General features: G+C 41.4%; 1 protein-coding gene across 2 annotated transcripts in view; it reads left to right on the top strand.

The window, feature by feature from the left end:
* The window catches only part of Slc25a17 (solute carrier family 25 member 17), a 36735-nt gene extending 11222 nt beyond the window's left edge, over positions 1-25513 (top strand). The window contains exons 3-9 of one of the 2 annotated variants that reach the window (XM_051189436.1): positions 3077-3143; positions 5198-5349; positions 16079-16195; positions 18428-18573; positions 18654-18749; positions 21572-21654; positions 24861-25513. In XM_051189436.1, coding sequence (XP_051045393.1) covers positions 3077-3143; positions 5198-5349; positions 16079-16195; positions 18428-18573; positions 18654-18749; positions 21572-21654; positions 24861-25008 — 809 coding nt within the window. In that variant the 3' untranslated portion in view covers positions 25009-25513. The remainder of the gene's footprint in view (positions 1-3076; positions 3144-5197; positions 5350-16078; positions 16196-18427; positions 18574-18653; positions 18750-21571; positions 21655-24860) is intronic. The other variant, XM_051189437.1, reaches the window with a different exon arrangement.
* The last annotated feature ends 1308 nt before the right edge of the window (positions 25514-26821 follow it).

The following is a 26821-nucleotide window of genomic DNA, read 5'->3' as shown; positions in this document are numbered from 1 at the left end:
TTTAAAGAAGTGAAGTTTTCTAAAAAGAGAAAGGAGACTGAGAAACAGTGGAGACATATACCTGCTGTCCTTGCTAGTCTAGATATGTCCTCCTAACCTATCTCTAGCACTACAGGATTTTACACTTTGCTGTAATTGTCTTTCTCTTATTTTTTTTAACTTGAAATTATCATTATTGTTGTTGTTGTTGTTATGGTTATTATTTTGGTATTTCAAGACTGGGTTTCTCTGTGTATCCCTGGTTGTCCTGGCACTCACTCTGTAGTCTAGACTTGTCTTGACCTCAAAGATCTACCTGCCTGTGCTAGAATTAAAGGCATGTACCACCGTCTGGCTCAACTTAAAATTATAAACTGATGCCACAGCTTGCATAAAGAGAGTTTGACAACTAGCTCAAAGGTTAAACACTTTGTGCCTACTGCTTGTAGTTAGAATTTTTAGGTAGGGAATTATATGGTTCACAAAGTAAAACATAGGAAGGACTGCTCTATAGGGATACCTCAACTTCACCTTTACTCCTCTCCACTGTATGTAGCACTGACTGACTTTGTGTTGTTTCTTTGGTATCTTCCTTGATAAGAAAGATGGGTCTCTCTTTCTCTCTCTTAGTTTTTAAAATTACTTTTAATTATATGTATGCTGCATATCTGGGGGTCTGCACATATGAGTGCAGATGGCCTCAGAAGCCAGAGATGTTGGAATCCCTGGAGCTACAGGCAGTTGTGAACCACCTGATCTGCTGAGAATCAAACTCAGGTCCTTTACAAGAGCAGTACAAGCTCAACTGCTGAACCATCTTTCCAGTCCCTTGATTTCTTGATTTGGACATCCTTCAGGATGGCAGTGTAGGGTGGGCTCTGTGTACACCTGCAATCACAGCTACTTGGAAGGCTGAGACTTGTGCACCATTTGAACACAGGTGCTAAACTGAGACCTTTTAGAGATGAAGGGAGGAAGAGAGAATGAGAGAGGCAGAGCAAAATAAAAGAATGTTTGCACAATCTAGAGTCTGGTGTGGTGTAGAAGTAAAGCATGAGACTGTCAGTCAGCCTTTCCTGGTTTTCAGACTTTATAGAATAACAAGCAAGTAAAGTAGATTGTGAATTTTCTACCTTACTCATACAAAAAGTACACTTTATTCTAGACCATACATTTAAACAATAATGTTTTAGGTTTTATTTCATGTATATGGGTGTTGTACTCAATGTTTATCCATGTTCCACATACGTGCCTGGTGCTCACAGAGACTATAAAAGGCATCAGATTCGCTAGCACTGGGCTTACAAATGGTTGTAAGCCACCATATGTGTTGGGAATTGAACCCTGGGTCCTCTAGAAGAGCAGCAGTGCCCTTAACTGCTGATTCATCTCTTTAGTCCACACACACACACACACACACACACACACACACACACACCGACTTTCTATCCTCAGCTAGGCAGTGTGTTTCTTTCTTCATCCGATTTTCCAGTTGTCAAGTAGTCTGGTGTGGATGCAGTAAAACCTGCTTACCCTTATCCTATGGTGGAAAAATTCTTAGGTTGTGTCACATTTTTGTTATTATTGTTCTTGCAAATATGATGTAAGAATAGATTGTTCATAGGCCATTTTGTTTCTGTAAACTTTATGAGATAAATTCCCAGATGTGGGATTTCTTCTGAACCAAGGGGTAAATGTATGTGTGATTTTGAGTAAACGCCAGATTGCTGACTAACTGGCCATTTCATAAGATATACTGGTGGTACCAATTTTAATTCTGATGAGGAAATTGGTTCATCTCCACATTTTTCAGATTAATTTTCTAGTATGGGCAGGAAATTTAAAGTTAATTGAAGTGCATATTGTTTTCAGTGGTAATGCACAAAAAATGAGTATGTTGCCCTTCCGGGATTGTTTTTTCTTTTCTTTTTTTTTAGGTTAGGAAGCAGTACAACGCCACAACTTTTGAAGCTTGAGTTTTAATCCTGACTTTGCTTTTGTTTTCCTGGTCTCTTTTATAAATGGAAGAGAGCAGGGGTTGGAGAGATGGCTCAGAGATTAAGAGCTTTTGTAGCTCTAGCTGAGGACCTGGGCTCAATTCCCAGTACCCACATGGTGGTTCACAACCATTTGTAACTCCAGTTCTCTATGTTATCCAGCACCCTCTTCTGCTTTCCTGGGTACTAGGCACACATGTGGTGCACATATACATGCAGGCAAAACACTCATACATAGAAGATAAAATTAATAAATCTTTTTTTGTTTTTAAGTTTTTTGTTTTCTAGTTTATAAGGTGTGGGAATTAAAATAAGAACATGCATGTTAGTTGAAAAGAGTACTATAGGGGATGGAGAGCTGGCTCAGCAGTTAAGAACATTTGCTGATCTCCAGAGGATCAAAGTTTTGTTCCCAGCACCCACATCAAGAGGTTCGTAGTTGCCTTTACTCCAGGTCTACAGGATCTGTCCTCCAAGGTTTCCTGGGTACATATATCACACATCAGTCACAGAGGCACACTTAAGGAGGAAAGGAAGGAAGAAGGGAAAGGATAGATGGATTTTATATGGAGCTAGAGGGATGGCTTAGTGTTTAAGAACATGTAGTACTCTTCCAGGGCACCCAAGTTCAGTTCCCAGTAACTCCAGTTCCAGGGATCCTACACTCTCTTCTGGTCTCCAAGATACCTGCAGTCATGAGACACAAAATTAAAAATAAAATAAATATTTTAAGGAAGAACACTGGAGCAAGTTGGTGGTGGCACACACTTAGGAGGCAGAGGCAAGTAAGTCTCTTATTTGAGGCCACCCTGGTTTACATAGTGAGTTCCAGGACAGCCAAGGCAACAAAGAGAAACCCCATGGGGGGAGGGGCATGAAGAGCACTATAAAATCCCACAAATAACATTTCTGCTTAATGTGGAAATTAGGGTTTAAATTAAAATTCTGAATAACAAAGGAATTTACTTTGGAGAAGTAAGCCATGGATCTGAGGCAAAGTAGAGAGCTCAAAAAATGGATGAGAGTTTGTACAGGTGGTATGAAGACATTTTAATGAAACTTGCTGATGCTAGAGATAATAATTCTCTTCATTCTTACAGTTGATGAAAAAAGAAAGTCAAAAACTACACATGCAGTGCTCCTGGAAATTATTAAGGAAGAAGGCCTGTGAGTACCTATTTCACAACTCCTTTAAAGTGGCTTGTTAGGAGACTCACATGCCAGGCAGGAATCAGAAGTCCCTGCTTATAGGCTTATAGTCTTGAGAGTTTGTAATTGCCTGACAAATAGAGGTGTATTTGTTCTTAATTCATTACAGGTCCGTTGGCCACTTGATCTTTATTTTTAGATTTATTTCTGAGTATGAATATTCTGCTTATATGTATGTGAGTACCTGATGCCCAAGGAGGCCCTGAGAGGATGTCAGATCCTCTGGAACTAGAGTCATTCATACATAGTTGTTAACCACCATGTGGTTCTGGGAACCAAACCCAGGTCCTCTGCAAGAATAACAAATGACCTTAGCTGCTGAGCCATCTCTAGCCCCTACCATTTGATATTTATTTATTTATTTGTTTGTTTGTTTGTTTGTTTTGGTAAATTATGGAGCCTTCTAGAAAATTTAATATATTACAGAGCAGCAGTACTATTGCTTAGGAGTGGAGGATTTAGCTCACTGTGTTTGCCTAGCCTTTACAGGGCCTCGTTTAAATGCCAGAAGCACACATCACACAACCCACAAACACACACACAATTCATATAAGACACACACATACATACCACACAAGACATACATTTGATTCACATAAAACTCATACATATACATCCACAAGACTCTCTCTCTTTCTCATACACACACAGTTCATTCCTATCAGTTACATCCAGACAGATTGCATTATCCTTTTTTTAAATTTTTTTTGAATTTGTATTTTGGAATAATTCCAGAGTTGCAAACAATTTCAAAATTGAAATTGGTATAAAGAGCACCACTGTAGCTTTACATGTTTATTGACCTTTTTCTCACACTTTATGCTCACACTTGCCCTCTCTATGCTTCTATCACACACATGCATATTACATATAATTTTTTCAGTTATTTAAATATCAGTTACATGTATCAAAACATTTTAACTTCTATGCCATTGATATTCTCCCTTCCATTTTTCTTTTCTTTCTTTCTTTTCTTTTTTTTTTTTTTTTTTTTTTTGCTTGAGACAGAGCCTCTTTATGTAGCACTTGCTGTGTTGACCTTGAATTCAAAGAGATCCATCTGTCTCTGCCTCCATAGTGCTGAGATTAAAGGTGGGCTTTCAGTTCTTGTTTTACATATGCCTCATGGTTAGATTTGTGTTCTTGAGAAGAATAATGAATGCTGGCCGGGTGGTGGTGGTGGTGGTGGTGCATGCCTTTAATCCCAGTGCTCAGGAGGCAGAGGCAGGAGGTTCTCTGTGAGTTCAAGACCAGCCTGGTCTATAAGAGCTAGTTCCAGGACAACTTTCAAAGCCACAAAGAAACCCTGTCTGAAAAAACAAAACAAAAGAAAACAAAAAGGCTGGGTAAGAATTGCTTAGGACAGGAATTTAGGGCCAGGCTATTCAGTATGATCAAACATTTCCCTCTCTCTCCCTCTCTCCTTCCCCCCTTCTCCACTCTTCCTATTCCTCTCCTCCCTCTTCCTTTTTCTCTTTTCCCCTCCCCTCTCCTCCTCTATCTGTCTTTCCTTCTCCTTTTTCTTTCCCCTCTTGCTGCTTCTCCTTTGCTCTCTCTCCTTTTCTCCACAACCCCCACCTCATATTGTCCATGTGCTTTGGCTACTTTCTGTATAACCATTTTTTTTTTTCCCCTGCAACTCTAAGCATCCATGGGGAGAACCTTTTAAAGTCCTGCAGATGTCTTAACAAGCCTGGAGACTGTTCATGTAGACCAGACTTTCCTAGGCTTCATATTAATTACTTTTCTCAATTCTGTGACCAAGTGCCTAGGAGGGTTCATCCTGACTTACACGTGAAGACAGTTTACAATTTGTCACAGTAGGGCAGGCATTAGTTCCTCTTGCAAGGCTCTGCCTCTTATACCCTTCCCAGGGAGAGGGGTTGGCACCAAGCATTCAAATAATAAGCCTTCAGGGATCGGTTTACATTTGAAACTTGCCAGGCTTCTCTGACAATTTCCTGTGGCTTTTGTCCATAATCTTTACTTTGCTTATTGTGTTTTTTCCATAGCCTGGCACCATACCGAGGGTGGTTTCCAGTTATTTCAAGTCTCTGCTGCTCCAATTTTGTCTATTTCTACACTTTTAATAGCCTCAAAGCAGTATGGGTCAAAGGTCAACGTTCTTCTACTGGAAAAGATCTGGTGGTTGGATTTGTTGCAGGTAATAAGGTTTTCTGGGTATAAAATATCTTTATATTTTAATATTGAGCTGTGCTTTGTATATCCTCTAAGATATACACCCAGTAGAGCTGTGGGGAATATGGTCAGTTTTTCTGACATGTTTTCTTTTCTTTTTTTTTCTGACATGTTTTCTTAATGTGATAAAAGCACATGACATAAAATTTGTCACTATAACCATTTTAAGGTTAGTAATATGAAGTATGTTTGCATTTTAAAACTGACACCAGAGGCTTTTTTTTTACTTTATAAACTTCATAACCCCTAAGTAAATTCCCCATCTCTCCTCCCCCATCACCTGGTAACCCCATCATTCATTCTACTTTCTGCCTTTAGGGGTTTGACTACATTTGATACTGCATATAAGAGAAATCATACAGTGTTTGTCTTTGGTAATAGGCTAATTTCACTTAGCTAAGTTCACCCGTATTATAGCATTTGACATATGTTTTCCTATTATGTCTAGATAATATTCTGTTGTATAAATACATTGCATTGTGTGTATCATTTCATCTGCTAATGGACATTTGAGTTTCATCCACCTCTTGCAGTTGAATATGCTTCATGAATATGGGAGTGGGTATCTCTTTGGGAACTCCTCTCAAGTGTATTGGTGGAGTTTCTCTGTGTCTCAGCACAGAATTATTAATTATAAATACTTGACTGATAGCTTAGGCTTGTCTCCAGCCAGCTCTTACAACTTAAATTAACCCATTTCTGTTAGTCTATGTGCTGCCACAAGCCTTGTGACTTTTACCTCCCTTGCATGTCCTGCTTCCTTTTTATCTGGTTGGTGACATCTCAGACTGCCCTCACCCACACCCACACCCACACCCCGAGACAGGGTTTCTCTGTGGCTTTGGAAGCTGTCCTGGAACTAGCTCTTGTAGACCAGGCTGGCCTTGAACTCACAGAAATCCACCTGCCTTTGCCTCCCAAGTGCTGGGATTAAAGGCGTGCGCCACCACCTCCCGACTCCTGACTTCTTTTTAATGACAAGTACAGTAGAATTCTAAGGACTGGTCAATTATTCAATATGTTGAGCATCTAACTGCTCCTGTATCAGCTGTTCTAGTGCCTGTAATTTTTCTGCTGTCAAAGGTCATTGTTCTGCCCACCAGTTTTATCAGTTAACCATTTTAATTGTAGGACTCTTGGAACCCTTGAAAGATCACCAGCTGTTGTGCCCTGCTTATGTACAACATGAACAGTCTGTGACTCTTCTTGATAATACCTTTTAATGTTTCTCTCAGAAGCATTCTTTATTTTACAGTTTGTTTCTGAGATTGGGGGAATGTTAATCTGTGTTTTCCATTGCTGCAACAAATCACATCCCCATAAATTCATTGCTATGCTAGCTGCATATGGTTTTAATTTTCCTATCTCCTTCAGGCCCTATGTACTCGACCCAACTTGCACTTTCTTTTACCTGAGATAAAATTCCAACCCCAAGAAGCTTCTTAAGAGACCAATGTGGATGCCAAGATTTTGGCGAAGACATTTATACTTATGTCTACCAAACCCTCAACTTCAGTGCTATTTACATATATTTTTAGCCTTAGTCTCTGTTCATTTATAGTAGTTTGCCAAAATATTTGTTTTCTAGTCTCTCCTGAACTTTTTGTTGTATCTATAGAAGTTGTTCTCTCTTTGATCACATCCAGAGCAAGGGGAATTTTAACAACAGTTATTAATAGTTTTTTAATTGCTCTGTGGATGAGTTTCTCCAATGCTGTCATGGAATGATTAACCCAAATTTGATATTGGGCTATGTAGGAGACCCCTCAGGTATTCCCTGATCACAAAGGGTTCTATCTCTTGTTGATCTGCATTCATTAATCCAATGCTAGCCTTTGCCCCACCTTCTGCCTATTCCAGAAGGCTGGGACCTTCTGTTCAGGTTATCTCTAAGAAAAAAAGAAAAAGTTGTTTCTAGGAACATCTCACCTATAATTCCTTTTCAAATGACCTTGTTTACCACAATTAAAACATCTCAGGAAATTACCTTCCTATCAAAACAGCCATCATAAGTGTGAGATCCAATATCAGCTGCATTTCTAATCCATTCATCTATTGGTACTGATCACCCTTTTGCATTCTGACTTAACATTTTCAAAAGCCAAGGACTTGATTAATAGTTGTCTAAGTTTGCTTGGCAGTGGTGGTGCACGCCAATAATCCCAGCACTTAGGAGGTAGGAGCAGGTGGATCTCAGTGAGTTCAAGGCCATCCTGGTCTACAAAGTGAGTTCCAGGACAGCCAGGACTGTTACAGAGAGAAACTGTGTCTCAAAAAATGTGTGTGTGTGTACAGTTGAAGTCAATCTTTGTAAAAGAAAGAAAAAATCAGTGAAGGCTTGTATAATTTTTTGTAAATGACTCAGTTCTCTTTCCTGATTCTTTAACCCTATTCCAAACATTCAAAGATGCTACAAGACATAGCATCAAGATGTGATTATCAAATCTAAACTGTCTTTGCAAATCAACATCCTGGCCTTTACCAAGTGGCTGGTCTTGAGAAATTTCCATCCCTCTAGCCCTACCTCATTTTTCTATGATCCTAGCTTCCTCTTTCCACCATGTTTTCTACTGTAACTGAGGGTCAGCCTCCAATATTACTGTAGCTAAATCTCTTCAATCTTGTGGGGTAATTCTGTTCTGAGTCAACTTCTGCATAGTCTTGGGGGTTTCTTTCATCTGTGGTTGCTCTTGTATGGTAACTGGATAAAATAAAGTTGGTTTTCTAATAACTTTAGGCCATTCTTCAATTTCATAATGCAATGGTGCAATAGGTTCTGCTTTAAATTCCTGTCTGTGTCTGAATATTTTTCTTACTTTCATCAGTAAATCTTTTTAAGGTTTGTATCTTATCAAATTTTCATATTTGGTGACGTTATCAAACCAGTTTAAGGATAAAATATGAATTACCAAACTCATAGTAATTAAAATCAGTATTATGTTAATTCCAGCAAGTTGTTTATTCCCTCATTTATTTTCATCTCGAGCACCATTTTCAAGCCATCCATAGTAGCACTAAACAAGGTCCTAACTCTCTGCATTGTGGTATTTCTGATTCTTAACATGGGAAAGATTTTTCCCTTTTTTTTTTTTTTTTTTTTTTTTCCAATTCTTAATTTCCCCTTTAAAAATTCCCAGGTGTCTCATCTGATCTGCTGATGCTGCAGTAACAATGTGTGACCATGCCCGTATGGAGGGCTGGCATGACCAGGTTCTCCTATGAGCACCACCACCACTGCCTGGGGTTCTCAACTTTCCTATTACTGCAGCCTTTTACTATAGTTCTTCATTGTGTGGTGGTGGTGGTGGTGGTGGAGCACACCTTTAATCCCAGCACTCAGGAGACAGAGGCAGGCAGATCTCTGAGTTTGAGGCCAGCCTGGTCTACAAAGTAAGTTCCAGGACAGCCTGGGCTACACCCGGAAATTTCTTTCTTAAAAAAAAAAAAAAAAAAAAAAAAATCATTGCTACTTCATAACTGTAATTTTGTTACTGTTATGAATTGTAATGTAGACATATGATATGCAAAATATCTGATATGTGACCCCTGTGAAAGGATCATTTGATCCCCATAGGCATCATGACCCACAAGTTGAGAACTGCTGGTTTTTTATTCAGATTCTACTTAAAACTTAAATTATTTATTATATTTCCACAGAAAAATCCCATAAACATACCTAGAAGAATTTGGCAGTAGACTCTTACAGATAGCATAATAAATGAAAACTGTTTGCCATGTTTATGAAATTGTGATTTTGAGCAGCAGCACTTTTGGATACCAGTTGCCATTTTCAAAGTTGAAAATGTATTGCCTACCTCTGCCTTAATCTGGCCAGGCAAGTTTATCCTTGTTGTATATCGTAATGCACAACTCTCTAGGGAGACAGTAGTTTAGCTTAGGTTTATGGCTTTCATTTGACGTTTTGTTTTATTTCATTCAGTCTTTGGGACCTTGAGGATTTCTTTTATGTTTTTGGTTTGTTTGGTTTGGTTTCTCTATTTAACAGTCGTAGCTGTCCTAGAATTCCTTTTGTAGATCAGGATGACCTTAAACTCAGTAAGATCCACCTGCCTCTGCCTCTCAAATTCTTGGATTAAAGGCATGTGCCACCGTGGTCTGGAGGAGGATTGCATTTTGAAACAAGCTTTCTTTATACAGACTCTGCTGTTTTTGAAGTCACAGCCTTCCTGCTTTAGCCTTCCACCCTTAAGATACCATTTTCTTTCTCTTTTAAAATTTATTTATTTAAGTACTGTGTGTGCGTGCACATATGCATGCCTGTTACCCATGTCCATATGTGTGGAGGCTGGAGGATACTGGATATTGTTCTCTATAGCTCTACCTTATTCCCCTGAGGTGGGATCTTTCCCTAGAGCCCTTGAATCTGGAACCCACCCATTTCTGGGTAGGCTAAGCACTAGGGTTACAGACATATACAGCCATCCATTCCCAGCTTTTTATTGGGTTGCTGAGGATCTGAACTCCATCTCCCCAACCCTGAACATTTTCTTGTATCAGCTGTCATTACACACTTCCCAGTTTTGCATCTGAGACACATTCCCTCTTTAACAATGCTGCTTATTTTGAAGAGTTCAGAAGTAAACAGCAACATCCCAGTTACTCCTGGTTTGAGGATGAACAACCTGTGCTTCTTTATCCTGGGAAGGTTTCTGAATTTAGCTGACAGACAGATTAACAAAGCAAAAAGATACACAAATGAGATCTTGTCTCAAAAAGCAATCCCCACCAAAAAGAATATAGAATAAAATAAAAGGAAATGGTAGATTGTCTGAAGGTTTCTATTGCTGTGCCAAAACACTATGACAAAGAAACAAGTTGGAGAGAAAGGGTTTATTTGACTTATACTTACATGTTGTACTTCATTATTGAAGGAAGTCAGGACAGGAATTCAAACAGGGCAGGAGCTGGGAAGCAGGAGCTGATGCAGAGACCATGGCGAGTTACTGTTTACTGCCTAGCTTCCCCTGGCTTGCTCAGACTGCTTTCTTACAGAACCCAGAAGCATCAGCCCAAGGATGGCACCACCCACCATGGGCTGGACACTTTGCCATTGATCACTAGTTGAGAAAATGCCTTACAGCATTTCTCATGGAGGTATTTCCTCAACTAAGACTCCTTCCTCTCTGATAACTCTAGCTTATGTCAAGTTGACACGCAAAATAAGCTAGTACAACTGTCCCTTTGTCAACTTAACAACCACATCACTGTTAAGCCACATCCCTTTCTTACTCCTCCCCAAGATATCACATTAAAAATGAATAATTTTAAAAGTTCCACAGTCTTTACAAATTTAAACACATTAAAATTTCAGTCTCTCCAGGTAGTGGTGGTGCACACCTTTAATCCAGCACTCAGGAGGCAGATGCAGACGGATCTCAGTAAGTTTGAGGCTAGTCTGATCTACACAGACAAACCCTGTCTCAAAAAGGGGAGGTGAGCTGGAGAGGTGGCTCAGTGGTTAAGTTCACTGGCTGCTCTTCCAGAGGTCTGAGTTCAAGTCCCAGTAACCACATGGTGGCTCACAGCCATCTGTAGTGAGATCTGTTGCCCTCCCTGGCCTACAGGCATACATGCAAGCGGAACACTGTATATATAATAAATAAATAAATAATTTTTTTTTAAATCAGTCTCTTTAAAATACCCAACCTCTTTTAAAAGTTCAAGTATCTCATTTAATCCTTTAAAATACTTTTTATTTCAAGAAGAAAAAAATCAAGGCACAGTCATAGTCTGAACCAAGCAAAACCAAACTCCAACAGTATAAATAACTCAATGTCCATTTATCAGGGATTCAATCACCATCCTCTGGGCTCCCCCACAGGGCTTGGGTCACTTCTCCAGCTCCACCCTCAGCAGCACACACAGCTCATCTAGGCTCCGGCTGCTCCACTCCACTGCCGCTGCTGTTCTCGGTGCTCATCCCGTGGTCCTGGCTCCTCCAAAACATGGGTCTTCAGCTGCAACTGCACACACTTTCTCCAATAGCCTCTCACATGCCCTCCTCATGGTGCCAAGCCTCCGCTTCTATGCATGACCCCTTCAGTCCTGGGCCTTCAACTGCCACTGAGACAGTAGCTTTACCAATGGCCTCTCCTGGCCTCTCACAGTGCCAAGCCTCAGCTGCTCGCCATGACCCCTTCATGCCTTCAAACCGGTGCCATCGGGAGACTCTTACACATCACCAAGACCAGCTTCCAGCACGAGGCACAAGCTTGGCCACCTCTGGAACACAACTTCCCTGTGCTGTCAGGAAACATTTCCCAGAAGGTTTCACATCAGGGATGCTGGTCTCTTCTTAATCACCGCTAATTTCTTAGCTCCAGCTGACCAGCATCAATTGTCCCATTAACATAAAGGTTTCCCTTCAGTAGTTCTGGTACCTTGTTAATCACAGCTGATCCTTCAGACCCAGCTAATCATAACCACGGGATCTTAAATCAAAATAGCAAATGGCTCCGATAGAGTCTTTCATTTTCCCTCTGAAATTCCACAAATCAGGCCTCCATCATCTGCACTGCTCTCAACATTATCTTCCAAGCTTCCACAGAACATCCCACTGAGCTCTCAATATCACTGCTTTTTCTAGGTCAAAGTTCCAAAGTCCTTTCACCATCCTCCCCAAAACATGGTTGGGTCTGTCACAGCAATAACACGCTACACTAGTTTTTTGATTTCTGTTGTTATGATGAAACACCATGACCAAAAAGCAAGTTGGGGAGAAAAGGGTTTATTTGGCTTACACTTTCATTTTGCACGTCATTATTGAAAGAAGTCAGCACAGAAACTTAGACAGGGCAGGAACCTGGAGGCAGGAGCTGATACGGAAGCCATGGAGATAATACTGCTTACTGGCTTGCTTCCCCTGGCTTGTTCAGCCTGCTTTATTATAGAACCCAGGGCCAGTCCAGGAATGGTACCACCCACAATGGGCTGGGCCCTCCCCCATTGGTTACTAATTGAGTAAATGCCTTATAGCTGGATCTCATGGAGGCATTTCCTCAACAGAGGCTCCTTCCTCTCTGATGACTCTTATCTTATGTGAAGTTGACACAAAACCAGCCAGTACACAGATGACAGTCACAAATTCCCTCTGCCTCTCTAGAGGCAGATATACATGATATCATGATATACAATAGAACAAATGTATTTAAATTGGACAGGATGCAACTTCAGGTCAGTGGCTTCACAATAAACTATGCAGTCTTCTTTGTCAGAGAGAAAGAGGTCTTTTTTGAGTGGTAATAGTAAATGGCCATTAGACTGAGTGGGCTAGAGACCAGAGTGGTTTATATGATTCTCTCTGGAAGTGAATCTGCTGGGGAGACAGTTTGTGAGAGCCTATCCAGGTGTAGTAACAACCCAGTTTTTTCCTATGATAGTCAAAAATGGTCTTTAGGCAAATAAATGGACATCAGAATGGAGCCTCTTCCAGCCTCCAAGAGCCTACATTAGCACAATAACTGCTGAATTTAGGGTGGTGTACCTTGGCTCCTTTGCCAGGGTAGGAGAGTAGTTTTTGTGTTTGGTTAGTATTTCACAGATTTTGATTTTGGTTCTGCTCTCTCCTAAATGATTTGTTTTAGAAAAGGGAAAGAAAAAGTAAATTCATGGATACTCAAAGGAAGAATAACCCTTTCCCCTTAGGTAAGAAGAGTATTAATTAGTACTCAGGTCTTAGAGCTGAAGTAACACCCACAGATTGGAACTAACAAATGTGCTGCCCCAGTTCCCCTGAGGGGCTGCCTGTGATGTGTTATTAGGGACTGGAGTCAGTCATGAGTAGCTCTGGAATGCTGCCATTTGCTTATGTAAGTTGCAAATTGTGATGAAGTTTCAAAACTGCATTGTCAAGTATTTTGAGTGTATGCCTCCCCAGAATTCATAAGATTATCATGGTAAAAAGGCACTTCCCCACTCATCCTGACTTAGAGGATGAAGGATGTACTTGAAGGTCTCAGATGCAAAGCTGTGGAATGACTTTCAATCCCTTCATTTAAATATCGTGGTGCACTTTGTCCCTGAGGTTGACCTCAGAACCTTCTGGTCTTTCTGCTGTATTAATAGTGGGACCGTGGAAACAGACCTTTAAATAATGACTGAATCTTAGTCTTGGCTGTGCTGCCCCTCAAGCGTTTTGTGTATGCCTACTTCCTGAATAGAGCCTGAAGAATGTTTTAATTTCTAAAGGATCTGCTTAATGGACAATGCATGTCACTTGTTTGGGAAGGTGCATACATTGTGCTTTTCTGTGGTATCCATGGGTTCCAAGCTTTCCTGTGTTTCTATTAAAAAGAAACTGTTACTGACTGTTACTATGGGGAAAATAGCCAGCCAAAGAAACACACCCTGAGCAGAGCCAATGAAACACACTTTGGCCCTGAAACCAGAGCCAAAGAAATGCACACTGACTCTGAAACCAGTGCCAAAGAAACACACTTTGTGCCTGGAATCTGAGCCAGTGAAAGAAATACACCCTGACCATAAAAGTAGAACCAAAAGGCTAAAAAGGACCAATGGAAAAAACACATTTTGGCCCTGAAATCAGAGCCAAATCTGACCCTGAACTTGAGCAGAAAACCAACCAATCTCTGAGCATGGGATCTAGCCAGTCTGAGTTTAGGGATTGAAATTGACCAATCCCCACCCTGGAAACCTCCCTGGAAAAACTCCACCCCTAAGAAGCCTTAAATAAACCCTGTGCCTGTTCAGCTTGTGGATATCTTCCACCCTGACAGAGGCAGTCACTCTCCTGGGTTCTTTCCTCCCAATAAATCTCCTGAATGAGGTTTGGGTGAGACCTTTCTTCTTGGAGAAGTAACAGTTTTTCGATGGAGTCAGCAGAGAGGAGCTGAGCAGGGCTGTAACACTTTCACAGGAGAAACCTTCCCTTAAGGAAGCAGAGTTGTTATTTACATTCTGGGAAACTAGAGCTGAACTGTAACAACTTCCCTGGGGAAGCCTTTCCCTGGAGCAGGGCTGTAAGCTGCTATGTTTAGTGTGACCTGTGGTATTCCTTGGTAATACTTTTACATCCAAGCTGTAACACAAGGTACTCCTTGGCTCCTGAGTGCCAGCATTTCTTTCCATCCGAACTGTAACACTCAATATTCTTTGGCTCCTGAGTGCCAGATCCCTATCTGTCTGATCTGCAATTCTTTTAGCCACTAGCACTTTCTGGCCTGATTTTTCCCAGTTATTGATTTGTCTCTGTAAAGTGTACATATCAAGTCTCTGTACATTATCAAGTAGATATCCATTTTGAACTCTGGGCAGATATGAGCATGTGTCTTGGGCTGTAAGGCACTGGTGTCCTTTTAGAAAGAGTCAGCAAGGATTTTCTGTGGAAGGCACAGCCTTTTCAGATCTTCAGTAATACCTCGAGACAATGTATGAATAGTCTGCTACAGGTGGCTCCTTGGTATTATGTCAAACTATATAGAAATGCAATTCATAATATTATTTGATACTGTCTTTTATTTGGGAGAAATATATTGGCACACATCCTGGAAAATAAGCATAAAAATGTCATACTATGGTAACTACACAACAAATAAAATGATAGATTTCAATCTCTTGGCCTTTCACCATGTTTATCCTTGATTAAAGGTAAACTGTTTTCTCCATAGGGTGTTTGGAGAGTCCTTAAATGAAAACATTCCCCCCCCCCCCCCCCCGTTTTGTGTTTGAAGAATTTTCAGCAAAGTGTATGTGGGGGGTGGTGCTTCTTTTTCTTCTTTAGGATTGTTCCTCTGTGTTTTTCAAGATTCAGCAGGAGCCAGACAGCTCCTTTATACATACCCACTGCTTATCTGTTGGTTGACCTGTAGTTACAAAGTATACAGCACTTAGTTACAATCCTGTATGGTATTTTCTTTAATTATTTCAGGACAATGAGGAAGTTTTAATATCTCAAGATGCTGTTAAATTGGGACCATGTGTTTTCAAAGAAGCGTCTGGCTAACAGTGCTGCTCTGAGGCAGCCTTATGGAGCCAAGGTCCATCTTTGTGCTTGTAAGGATCACAGGCTCCTAGAGTGCTTTTGTGTGTTGTTCGTGACTGCTGCCTGCTGCTGTTTTTTCCTAATCCTCTGAGTGATGGATGAGCTCTTCTGGGAGCTTTTGGTTGAGTTGAAGCACTTGGAAATGTCACCCTGCCCTCCCACCTATCACTCTTAGTACCACATCATACTTGTTTAAAGACTTGTGAGCTTCTTTATATGAGAGTTGACACTTGTTTTCTCTGATGTTGATAAGGGTTTAGCATGGTGTCAATAGAATACTCCTCCCTCTGAGAAGCTCTTATTTAACAATCATGTTTAAAACTGTGTCAAACTGCTACTTTGCTTTTTGAGTAACCTTGTGTTTTGTTTCTTTGGCATTGCTGGTTGATTGAACAAGGCCTGCATGTGTTAGACAGCTGCTCTAGCCCTGAGCTAAATCACCAATTCACCATTTTGAGTGCTAGTTCTTTTTAATCAACAAATGATTGCCCTCACTGAGTGGGTAAGGAAATGGTCCACTCTTATTGTGTGAGGAAGCCTGCTATCAGCCATGCTTCCAGATCACTTCTAATGGCAGTAACCTGTTGTACCCCAGCAGTGGCAGAGTTATAAATGGAATATTGTGTATTAGTAGATAACACTGTGTTACCAGGTGTCTTTCTCTGTTTTTAAGGAGTGGTGAATGTGTTGCTAACAACTCCACTCTGGGTGGTAAACACCAGATTGAAGCTGCAAGGGGCAAAATTCCGGAATGAAGACATTATACCAACTAACTACAAAGGCATTATCGGTAGGTGTCTCTGGGATATGTCCTTTGTATTTGAAATCTGTTTCCACAGTAAAGCTGCCTAGGGGACAGCCTCAGATCCCAACAAACCATTGTTTGTTTATGTGTCTGTGGTTGATAGGAACTCATCTGGACTGACGATAGCTGAGTGTCCTCAGCTCTGAATATACTCTTCTCCTAACAATGGTACAACACCACAGGACGCACCTACTGTGCCCCTGTTCCTATCTTACCTGATAACAATCCTAAGATTAGGGGTAGAGACAATACTGTTCCCATGAAGTACAGGGAAAGACTGTGAGTACGTGAGTTTATTTAATTTTTTAAGTGTTAGATATTAAAGCTCGGGCCTCAAGTGTGCTAGACAAGTGTTCACCCTAAACTAAATATTTTTGTTGTTGTGGTCATTGTTGTTTTCATTTTTCAAGACAAGGTTTCTCTGTGTAGCCCTGCCTGTCCTAGAACTTGCTCTGTAGACCAGACTGGTCTTGAAGTCATAGAGATCTGCCTGCCCCTCTGCCTCCCAAGTGCTGAAATTAAAGGCTTGTACCACCACCACCAGGCCTTGTTTTGTTTTGTTCTAAATTTTTTATCAATTTATTTTTATATTACAATCCCAGTTCCCCCTCCTTTCTCTTTCCTCCCACTCCCCCTCCCCCACTTCCCATCTGCTTCTCAGAGAAGGTAAGGCCTCCCCTAAGAGGTCTACTAAGTCTGTCTCATCATCTCCTTGAGGCAGGACTCTCCACTCCCCACACCCTGTGTCTAGGCTGAGCAAGGTATCTCTCCATATAGAATGGGCTCCACTAAGTCAGTTTGTGCATTAGTGTTAGATCTGGGGCCCATTGCCAGTGGCCTCATATATTGTCCCAGTCACACCATTGTCACTTATATTAAGGGAGTCTTATGCTTTGTTTTATTTTTAAGACAGTCTCTTATAGCCTAGGCTAGCCTCGGACTCATAGCTGAGGATGATCTTGAACTTGTGATCCTCTTGCCTCCACCACTCAGTGCTGAGATTACGGAAGTGCATCACAGTGCCATGCCTAAGACTAAACCCAGGACTTTGTATATGCTAGGCAGGCACTCTACTGACTGAGCTACATCCCCAGCTCAAGGGGTTTAGTTTTTCATTTTGTTTGTTTTGTTTTGTTTTTAGACAGAATTTGCCATTTCCCAGGTTGTCCTCAAATTCACTGTATAACCTACTCTGGCCTCAATTCATAGCAGTTCTCCCAAGTACTGAGGTCACAGGTGTGACCCACCACATCCAGTGTATTACAGCCTCTGAGACAATCTCACTGTGTAACTTAGGCTGGCCTCAAGCATGAGGTCCTTCTGCCTTTTAGCTTCCCCAGTGCTGGTGTTACAAGAGTTTACAGTTCAACCAGCCCAAGTTAATATTTTATCACACTTATCTGCAATGATGTCTTTGGATGAAGATACAAGGATAGTATCTGATGACGTCTGCTTTTTTAAGACAAGGTCTCACTGTACAACTGACTTTGAAGTCCTGATCCTGACATCTTAACCTCTGGAATGCTGGGATTGCCAGAGTGTGCCACCACCACATACTGCCTAGCTTCTGCTTCTTAATAGAACCACATGGCTTGCATTTCTCTTTGTAACAGAATTGGCTTTCTTATAAGCCATTTGTCATAGATTCTAAGAAAAGATCTTGTGTTATGCTAGGCCTCAAAAATTATGTGGTTTATAGTTCAGTTCTGTGTAATACACAGTCCCAGTTGTGCTGACAGTGCAGCATTCAAGCCCATATTGTCAGGGAAAGTTACCTATGATAGAGCTTGACATTGGAATTTGGTGATTATCAAAAGGTAGTTGAGAGTGGGGGGTGGTGCACACCTTTAATCCCAGCCCTTGGGAAGCAGAGGCAGGTGGATCTCTGTGAGTTAAAGGCCAGCCTGGTCTATAGAGCAAGTTCCAGAAAAGCCAAGGATACACAGAGAAACCCTGTCTTGAAAAACAAAGCAAAATAAAAGGTAGCTAACTTCAGTGTATGGCAGTCCACACCTGTTGTGTGAAGCAGAAAGATATAATGTTTAAGGCCATACTGGGTTACATTGCAAAAACATCTTTAAAAACAAACAAATGAACAGAAAGGTATCTAAGTAGGGAATCTGCCTTCAAAATATCAAAAAAAGGGTGACAGAACAATTGTCTTTTCTAGTTAGGGCACTGTCATGGTGCCTTACAAAAGCCTGACTTCTTGCTTAGATGCATTCCACCAGATTATTCGAGATGAAGGAATCTTGGCTCTGTGGAATGGCACCTTTCCCTCCTTGCTGTTGGTCTTCAACCCTGCCATCCAATTCATGTTCTACGAAGGCTTAAAACGGCAGCTTTTAAAGAAGCGGATGAAGGTAATCCCTAATTTTAAAAGTGACTTAAAAAAATGCCTGTTTCCTTGCCGGGTTGAAATGCTTCCTCTTCTGCTTTCCAGCTCTCTTCTCTGGATGTGTTCATCATTGGTGCAATAGCCAAAGCGATTGCCACCACAGTCACCTATCCCATGCAGACAGTACAATCTATTCTGAGGGTAAGTGTGGGGAGTTCTTCCTAAAGTGAGTCCAGTGACATCTAAAATACATCCTAAATTTGGTAATGCAGGTGGTTTTCCACCTTAGTTTTCTAGCCCATTTTTCCCTGCATGCAATACTCTGCAGGCTTACGGCTTTCAGCTGGCTTTCTGCGTGACCTGGAATGAGGCTTATGTTGGAATTTTAGTAGCGTATTGTCTCAAGATTGCAAAAGGATTCCTCAAGGACCTCAGGACAACCTAAGTTTGCCTCCTTCCCATTCACATCGTTTGCCATGTGCACTGGAGCCAGATGACCTTTGGCAAAATCAGAGATTATTACCTTTAGTTCACTCGCAAGTAATTAATGATTTAACTTTTCCAAACCACTTTCAGATTTCATTTCTTTCAGACATTTGGTTGTTTATACATTCAGACATTTTTAGACACTCAATGAGAAGCTGGAGGTACAGTGTAGCCCCTGTCCTCACAAAGACAGCAAGTGAAAGAACCAAGTAATTATTATAAACTGAATCGGCTGTTAAGGACATGGACAGCACTGGCTTACAAAAGAGGAGCTGTGGGGTTCTTCCTAGACATTTGGCTGGATGCCTGCCCTTCTGAGAAGGTACAAGGAAATATGAAGTGTGTTCCATACAAAGAGGGAGGACGGTGAAACCCAGAAGAGAGAGAGAGCCATGTCAAGAGCTTGCTTCATCTTAGAAACAGAAAGGAGGCCTCTGTGGCTGGGAGTGGCTTGCCCAGCATGGGTCTGGAAGAATTAGAGGAAAGTTGTAGGTGAGGAACGTGGGCTGGAGGATTGAAGTAGTATGCTGTCAGAAAGCCTTCTGCAGTGGATAGATCAGAAGCTGAGAGGGAGGGTCGGGGGAAGAGTGTTCTAAGAACATATGAACCTGATTTCAGATCTCTGGTACCCACTGAAAAAGTCAGGCATGGCTTCCTGTGCCTGTATCCCCAGCATGGGCTTGGGACATATGGGGGTGGAGGAAGGCAAATCTGGTTTAGTGAGAACCTGTGTTATGACAGTACAGCAGGGATCCAGAGAAGAAGACAACAGAGGCCTCCACATGTACACAGGTATGCCCCCCCCCAAGCTAAAGAGAAAGAGGGCCAAGCCAAACCAGGTGAGAGCTTCATAGCCTAGACTAGCTAGGTTAGCCACAGTGGAGCTAGGATGTGGACAGATTTGAAATCTGTGCTGGCACTTGATGTTTTGCTCAGAATACCACTATACCAGGGCTTACTTAGCATGTACAATGCCTTAGGTTTGATCCCCAGCACCACAAAAAAAAAAAAAAGTACTGTTAAAAATCTGTTCTAGAGAGAAGATTTGAAGGATTTATTGCTAGAGAAAATGAAGGTAGTTGTCTTAGAGTTTCTATTATTATGAAAAGACAACATGACTATGGCAACTATTACAAAGGAAAACATTTAAGTGGTGTGGTTTGCTTAACAGTTCAAAGGTTTAGTCCATTATCATCATGGCAACACATGGCAGTATACAGGCAGACATGGTGCTAGAGGAGCTGAGACTTCTACGTCTTTCAGGCAACAGGAAGTTGTCTGTCCCACTGGGAGTGTCTTCAGCATCTATGAGACCTCAAAGCCCACCTACATAGTGACATACTACCTCCAACAAGGCCACACCTCCTAATAGTGCCACTCCCTTTGGGGGCCATTTTCTTTCAAACCACCACAGCAGTGTATTACTTAAAACCACAACTTTCTATGAGAAGTGTTTTTGCTAATGTGCCTTTTTTATGTGCTATTTTTAATTGGCTCTTAAGAGAAGGGTCTTAAATAACTGGAAACTGCCACCCCAGAATGTCTTCATATCATCCCAGGCATGTGCCTCTGCTTTGTTTTTGTCTTTGCTGGAAGAGGTTTCTCATATTCTCTGTAAAAGTGAAAGTTAATTGGTGCTGAGGATGTAGGTTTATGGTAAAGGTATTTGTTATAGCATATTGAAGACCTTTGGTTCAACCCCCAGAACAACAACAACAACAAATGCTTCCTTTATTAAAACATATTTTTTTACTTTGATTTATTTAATTGAAAAAGAGGATTAATAAATTCTATGGTGCTAATTAGATATTTTTATTATCATATGCTGTGGTATGAGATGTTACTACAAAGTAATTTACTAAGTAGAAATTAAGATGAAGAGGGGCTTGAGAGATGACTCAGTGGTTAAGAGCAGAGGACCCCAGTTCACGTCCCAGCACCCATGTGAGGAGGCTCATAGCTTCCTGTGACTCCAGCTCCTGGGGACCCAGTGATGGGAGTGGTCATTCTGTATGTTTCTCATACTGGTTAATAATAAAGCACTGTTGGCCAATAGGAAAGGAAGATAGGAGGGACTAGGAGACAAGGAGGAAATAGGAAGTAGGAGGAGGAGTCAAGATGGAGAGTCTGGAGAGAGCAGGACGCCAGCCGCCTCCCCGGTAAGAGAAGGCCATGTGAAAATACATAGATCAGCAGAAATGGGTTCATAATTAAAGGCAGAGCTAGCCGATAAGTAACCGGGCCAACAGTATTGTATCAAATACAGAGTCTCTGTGTGTTATTTGGGGCTGGCTTGGTGGCGGAACAAGAGCAGGCGGCGGGCAGAAAAACCGTACTTGTTACAACCCAGCACCCTCTTCTGGACTTTGTGGTCACCAGCACTCAAGTGTGCACATACCTATACCTAGACATACATATACACGTGATCAAAATAAAAATAAATCTTTTTTTAAATGCAATTTAAGATAAAATAGTGATGAATCATAACTCTCTCTCTCTCTCTCTCTCTCTCTCTCTCTCATTTCCTTCCTTCCCAGTTTGGACGTCATAGACTAAACCCAGAAAACAGAACACTGGGGAGTCTTCGGAATGTTCTCTGTCTTCTTCACCAGCGAGTCAAGTGAGCTCTGTAGATGTTTCCGTCCAGTCTTTACTTGTGCCAGGGAGTGGTGTGGGGTGGGCGAATGAGTCGGATGAGCTCTGCCTGCCTCAGTGCTGCATGGGCCTCCGAACCCTCTCCTTTGTGTTCAGGGTTTTCAGTTTAGGAGCTCAGTGTGATTTGAGGGTAGTTTGGGAATTGTGGAAAAGTTCAGGTCCTTATTCCTTCATAGTTATAAATGTACAGAACTACTTTGGAAAGGAAACCCCCAGGGCTGGAAGTAGAGCCTGGTGGCAGAGCCTGTGCCTAGTACATGCACAGCTGTGGATTTAAACTGTAGCACCAAGAAAAAATAAAGAAGAGGCCAGGCATCATGGCATACTCCTTTAACCCCAGCACTTGGGAGGTAGAGACAGGTGGATATTTGTGAGTTTGAGGCCAGCCTGATCTGCTGAGCAAGTTCTAAAACAATTGGGACCACATAGTGAGGCTTGCCTCAAAAATAAAACAACAACAACAAAAGTTGACAACTTAAAGCCAGTTAAATGTCAATAAAAGATACATATATACATTTATTTATGAAACATTTTCCTTCTTGTTTCTCTCCCAAGAGGTAGTCCCTGTAAAGTGTGCACATTTCTGGAGAAGTATATGAAACGAATATTTTCAGTTTATATATCTAACTTACTGTTTTGTTTTTATTTTTTTGAGGCAGAGTCTTTCTATGAAGTCCTGATTGGTCTGGTCAAGTAGGCCAGGCTGGCCTCAAACATGAGGCTGTCCTATGCCTCTTCTTCTCCCATTTTTGTAACCTTAGCATCACACCCATCCCTTCCTGTTGATAAGTGCAGACTTGCACTATTTCCTGCTATGTAACATGCTGTGATTTTTTGCCAGTGCTCCTGCTGATGAGTGCTAGGTCTTCATTCACAGACGGTGCTGAGTGAAGTGTATAGGATGAGCTGCATGCGATGAAGCAGTCATGACTGTAGAGTCTTTTGTGTGGAATCGCCAATTAAGACAGCCAGAACACATACGATTCATATTTTATAATTTCAAGAAGTGTGTACTTAATCATTGCCAGTTTATCCCCAGGAATAACAGCAATTACTTTTTTTTTTTTTTTTTTTGCCAGCAGTGAGAAGGTTAAGAAAGATGGGCATTACCAGGAGATTTTAACTAAGATGCTGTCAGTTGGAAATTGATGAGATCCTATAATTTCCAAATTAAGTATATTTACCTATTTGTCTTCTTTGGTCCTTACTCAGCCCTGTAGAAAAATGATTATCTTCCCATTCTGCAAATCAAGAAGCAGATTTAAAGGAACTGATTTGTCCAACACTAGAGGCAGAGCCAGGAGAATGGTTGCCATTCTTCAGTATCATGTTCTGTAGTGACAGAAACACCTGCACGGTCCAGTAGGCTGTGACGAGCTACATGGAGCCATTGAACATGTGGAGTAGTGCCAGCACTACTGAGAAACCAAGTTTCCATTGTTTTAATTTTTAATTGCCACATCTGCCTAATGGTTACTGTCATTGATACTGCAATGCCATACCAAGCCTCTATGTTTTATGTGATTAAGAATCACCGGGAGGGCTGGGAAGATGGCTCAGTTGGTAAAGTGCTTGCTGTGCAAGTATGAGAACCAGAGTTTAGATGTCTAGCACCCATATAAAAATCCAGGTGTGGTAGTGTATGCCAGTCCCTGCAGCATGGTAGGTGAAGACACAGGAGTCCTGGAGGTTTGCTTGTCCAACCAGTTTAGCCAAAACAGCAAGGTTTAGTTTCACTGAGAGGCTTTGCTCAAAAAATAAGGTGGGATGCTATAGACAAAGATACTCTAGTCAGCCCAGGCAGTGGTTAATCCCAGCACTCAGGAGACAGAGGCAGGTGGATCCCTAAGTTCAAAGCTAGCCTTATCCACAAAGCCCATTCCAGGACAATCAGAACTACACAGAAACCCAGTCTAAGGAAAAACGAAACAAAAAAACAACAAAAAAAAAAAAAAAAAACTTAAAAAAATAAATATATTTAAGTCAACCTCTGGGCTATGCATGTACAAACAAAGGCATTCACACATACACACACACAGTATCAACTGAAGCCAGGTGTGGTGTGCACACCTGTAGAGGTAGAAGAATCAATTCAAGACAGCCTTGGCTACATGAGACATTTGAGGCCAGCGTAGGCTGCAAAATGCCCTGTCTGTAAAAAGAAAATGCACCCGAAATGCTTGTCACAATGTACATCTGTGCCTTTTCTCTGGGATGGGGGTCTTAAAGTCTCAGTCTCAGCAGCCCTGGGATTTCCACTGTCGGTGGATGTCACTCAGAAGAGCACAATGAACAGGAAATGAACGGGTCCAATTCCATCCTGTGTTTCACATGATTACCCCTTAATAGATTTCCATAGCAAGTTTATAAACTAGCTTGATTCAGGCACCCAATTAGTCCTAATGTCAATCCACAGGCTGGTGTTGCTATTGAGCTAGCGTAAGACACTAACTCACTTTCAGCAAATAGTTTTGGAATGATTACTTGCTTTGAGTTTCAGATTCTAGCCAAAGCAATCTCTGAAGAACTCTTAGTGCTGGTTCCCAGGCTAGCATGCTCCTTCTCAGCACCTGGGAGCTTGTTGGACATGCAAGGTTTTTGAGTTCTGTCCCAAACTTAATGAGTCAGATACTCTGGGAATGGGCTAGCATATCTGTATTTTAACCAGTTCTGCTGGTGACTTAGGTGCTTGTGAAATTTCAGCTGAACCCTATCGGCAGTCTGAGAATCATTTCTATCTCTTCCCTTAGTTCTATCAAGATTAAAATGATCTAATCTTTGGTTTCCCTATCACTTAGGCACTGTTAAGTGGAAATAATTGAATTGGGGGCCCGTTGTACCTTAGAAATTCTTAGTTCTCTGGTTTGGGCATTACCATGGTTCCAGATGCATTCAGGATCTGCTTCCTAGTAGTGTGGTGTTGCCAGCATCCCACTAATTAATGACAACTGTAATAAAGACAAAATATCAATGGCCCCTGAATACTAAATGTCCCTAAATGCCTTCAAAGCTAACAGCAGAGGTCTGTTGGAATTGAAACTCTCCATTGCTTGTTTTGATTCTAAAGAAAAACCCTTTCAGAGAGAAGCTATCGGGGCAGCAGATCTCTTGTAACACAAGAGCTGGTTTTTACAAAGACAATCTATTTTTTCCTAACCTCTTTCCTTTCAGGCGCTTTGGAATAATGGGACTCTACAAAGGCCTTGAAGCCAAGCTGCTCCAGACAGTGCTCACAGCTGCCCTCATGTTCCTTGTGTACGAGAAACTGACAGCTGCTACCTTCACCGTAATGGGCCTGAAGAGCACACACAAGCACTGAAGTCCTCCCATAGGAGTGTGGAGATGTACATGCTGCAGAGAGATGAGGAGTCATTCTTTCCATCCTCACCCCAGACATTCCTGTCATTGGCTGGAAAGGCATCAAAGACTAAACAAGTATAATTGGCTAGACCTATTGCCAACTTAATTTCTATGGTGCTTGGTTGGATTTGGGGGTGGTGGTTAGACTAATTAGAAAACTTGAAAATGAAGGTTTATGGGTAATTTTCTCAAGGGTATGGACTTTCCATCTGAAGCTTCTCTAAACTTTGCCACCTGTTTTCTTTTCCTGAATGCTCTCCCAAGTTCTGGATGATTCAGTACCAAAATTCTCCCTAGATACTTTATGTCTTAATCTTGGTAAAGATTCTCCTCATTGAAAATAACATGATGACTGTGCTGTGGGCTTGACTTTGACTCTTTTCCTCCTGCTTAACGAGAGTTAAGTGAGCTGTTTATTTTGTGGGGGAAATGAAAATTATTAATCCTAAATGGTTTTCTTAAAATTTGCAAATTATTCATTAGTGTTTGACATAGTTTTCTAAACACATAATTTATTTTGAATTGTCTTTTATTACAAAAAAAAAAAGCCCTGATGTTGTATGTCCATTCATGCAACCTCCAATTAGACAAGCCTCAATAAATTGTCAGCACACACACTCACACACACAAATATTCTTGAAAGTTGCTCTTTATTAATGTTTTGAATGGGTATGTGTGGTGATGGTGATTTGAATGAAAGTGGCCCCCATGGGCTCATTTGTGAATGGTTCCCAGCTGGTGAAGTGTTTGAGAAATGTTAGGAGGCATGGCCTGTTAGAGGAGGGGTGTCACTGGGGGCAGACTTCAAAGCCCACACCAGTACCACTTGGCTCTCTCTCCCTCAAGATTGTGATACAAGGTGTGAGCACTCAGTGCTACTCAAGGGCCATGCCTGCCTACCTGTTGCCATGCTCTCCACCATGATAGTCATGAACTGTACCTTTCTGAAACCCTAAGCCCCAAATTAAATGCTTTCTTTTCTAAGTTGCTTGGGTCATGGTGTTTTATCACTGCCGTAGATTAGTGACTGGTACAGTGTGCAGCCAGGTGTTTAAAGGAAGATTGTAAAAGTACACCGAGCACCAAACACTCAGGAGGACTGTGGAATGCTCTCTTCCCTGTAGATCTGTATGGACTCTATTTTCAGAAGCATTTGATGGAGGTTATTAATATTTGGAAACAATTCCTTAGGGTCCTACTACTGTAAAATATGGCCCATCAAACAGTAGCATTGGCATCAGCTGAGAGCCTGTTAGGCTTGCAGCCCAGGCCTTCTGAGTCACATTTTGTAGTATTTCCCACCTATAATACAGTTCAGGAGATCTTAGGTCCACTGGCCCAACAGAAAATGGGAATGACTTTTATTGCAGAAGTCAGATAAATATTTCTTTCAAGGGAAAACTAGATCATTGTAGGAACTCTCTAAATCCCATGTCATCAATTCCTTCCGTCAGAGCACACAGCCAGTGTGGATCCAGAGAGCTCATGCCACTCACCTACAAAGTGAACTATCTTCACATTCATAGAATTCTTTATCCTCAGCCTTCTAGTGTGGCTTCCTCTTAGTAAAATGACTTTGCCTCTTGTGCTTTGGTTTTTGTCTCTCTGACAAAAAGACACACTGTGTATGTAAGTTTATGTTTCAGTAAGTTGGAGAGTAATGAGTACTCTGTGGTCTGGACTCTGGAAATTTCTTGTATTTCATCTTCCTACTTCTATGGTGATTTCAAATTGTATGGCTGTTAAGTAATAATAACTAAGGAATTTTGTGG

Source organism: Phodopus roborovskii, unplaced genomic scaffold, assembly GCF_943737965.1.
Source record: "Phodopus roborovskii unplaced genomic scaffold, PHOROB, whole genome shotgun sequence".
NCBI classification, from domain to species: Eukaryota; Metazoa; Chordata; class Mammalia; order Rodentia; family Cricetidae; genus Phodopus; species Phodopus roborovskii.
This window is presented reverse-complemented; position numbering and strand designations above follow the sequence as displayed.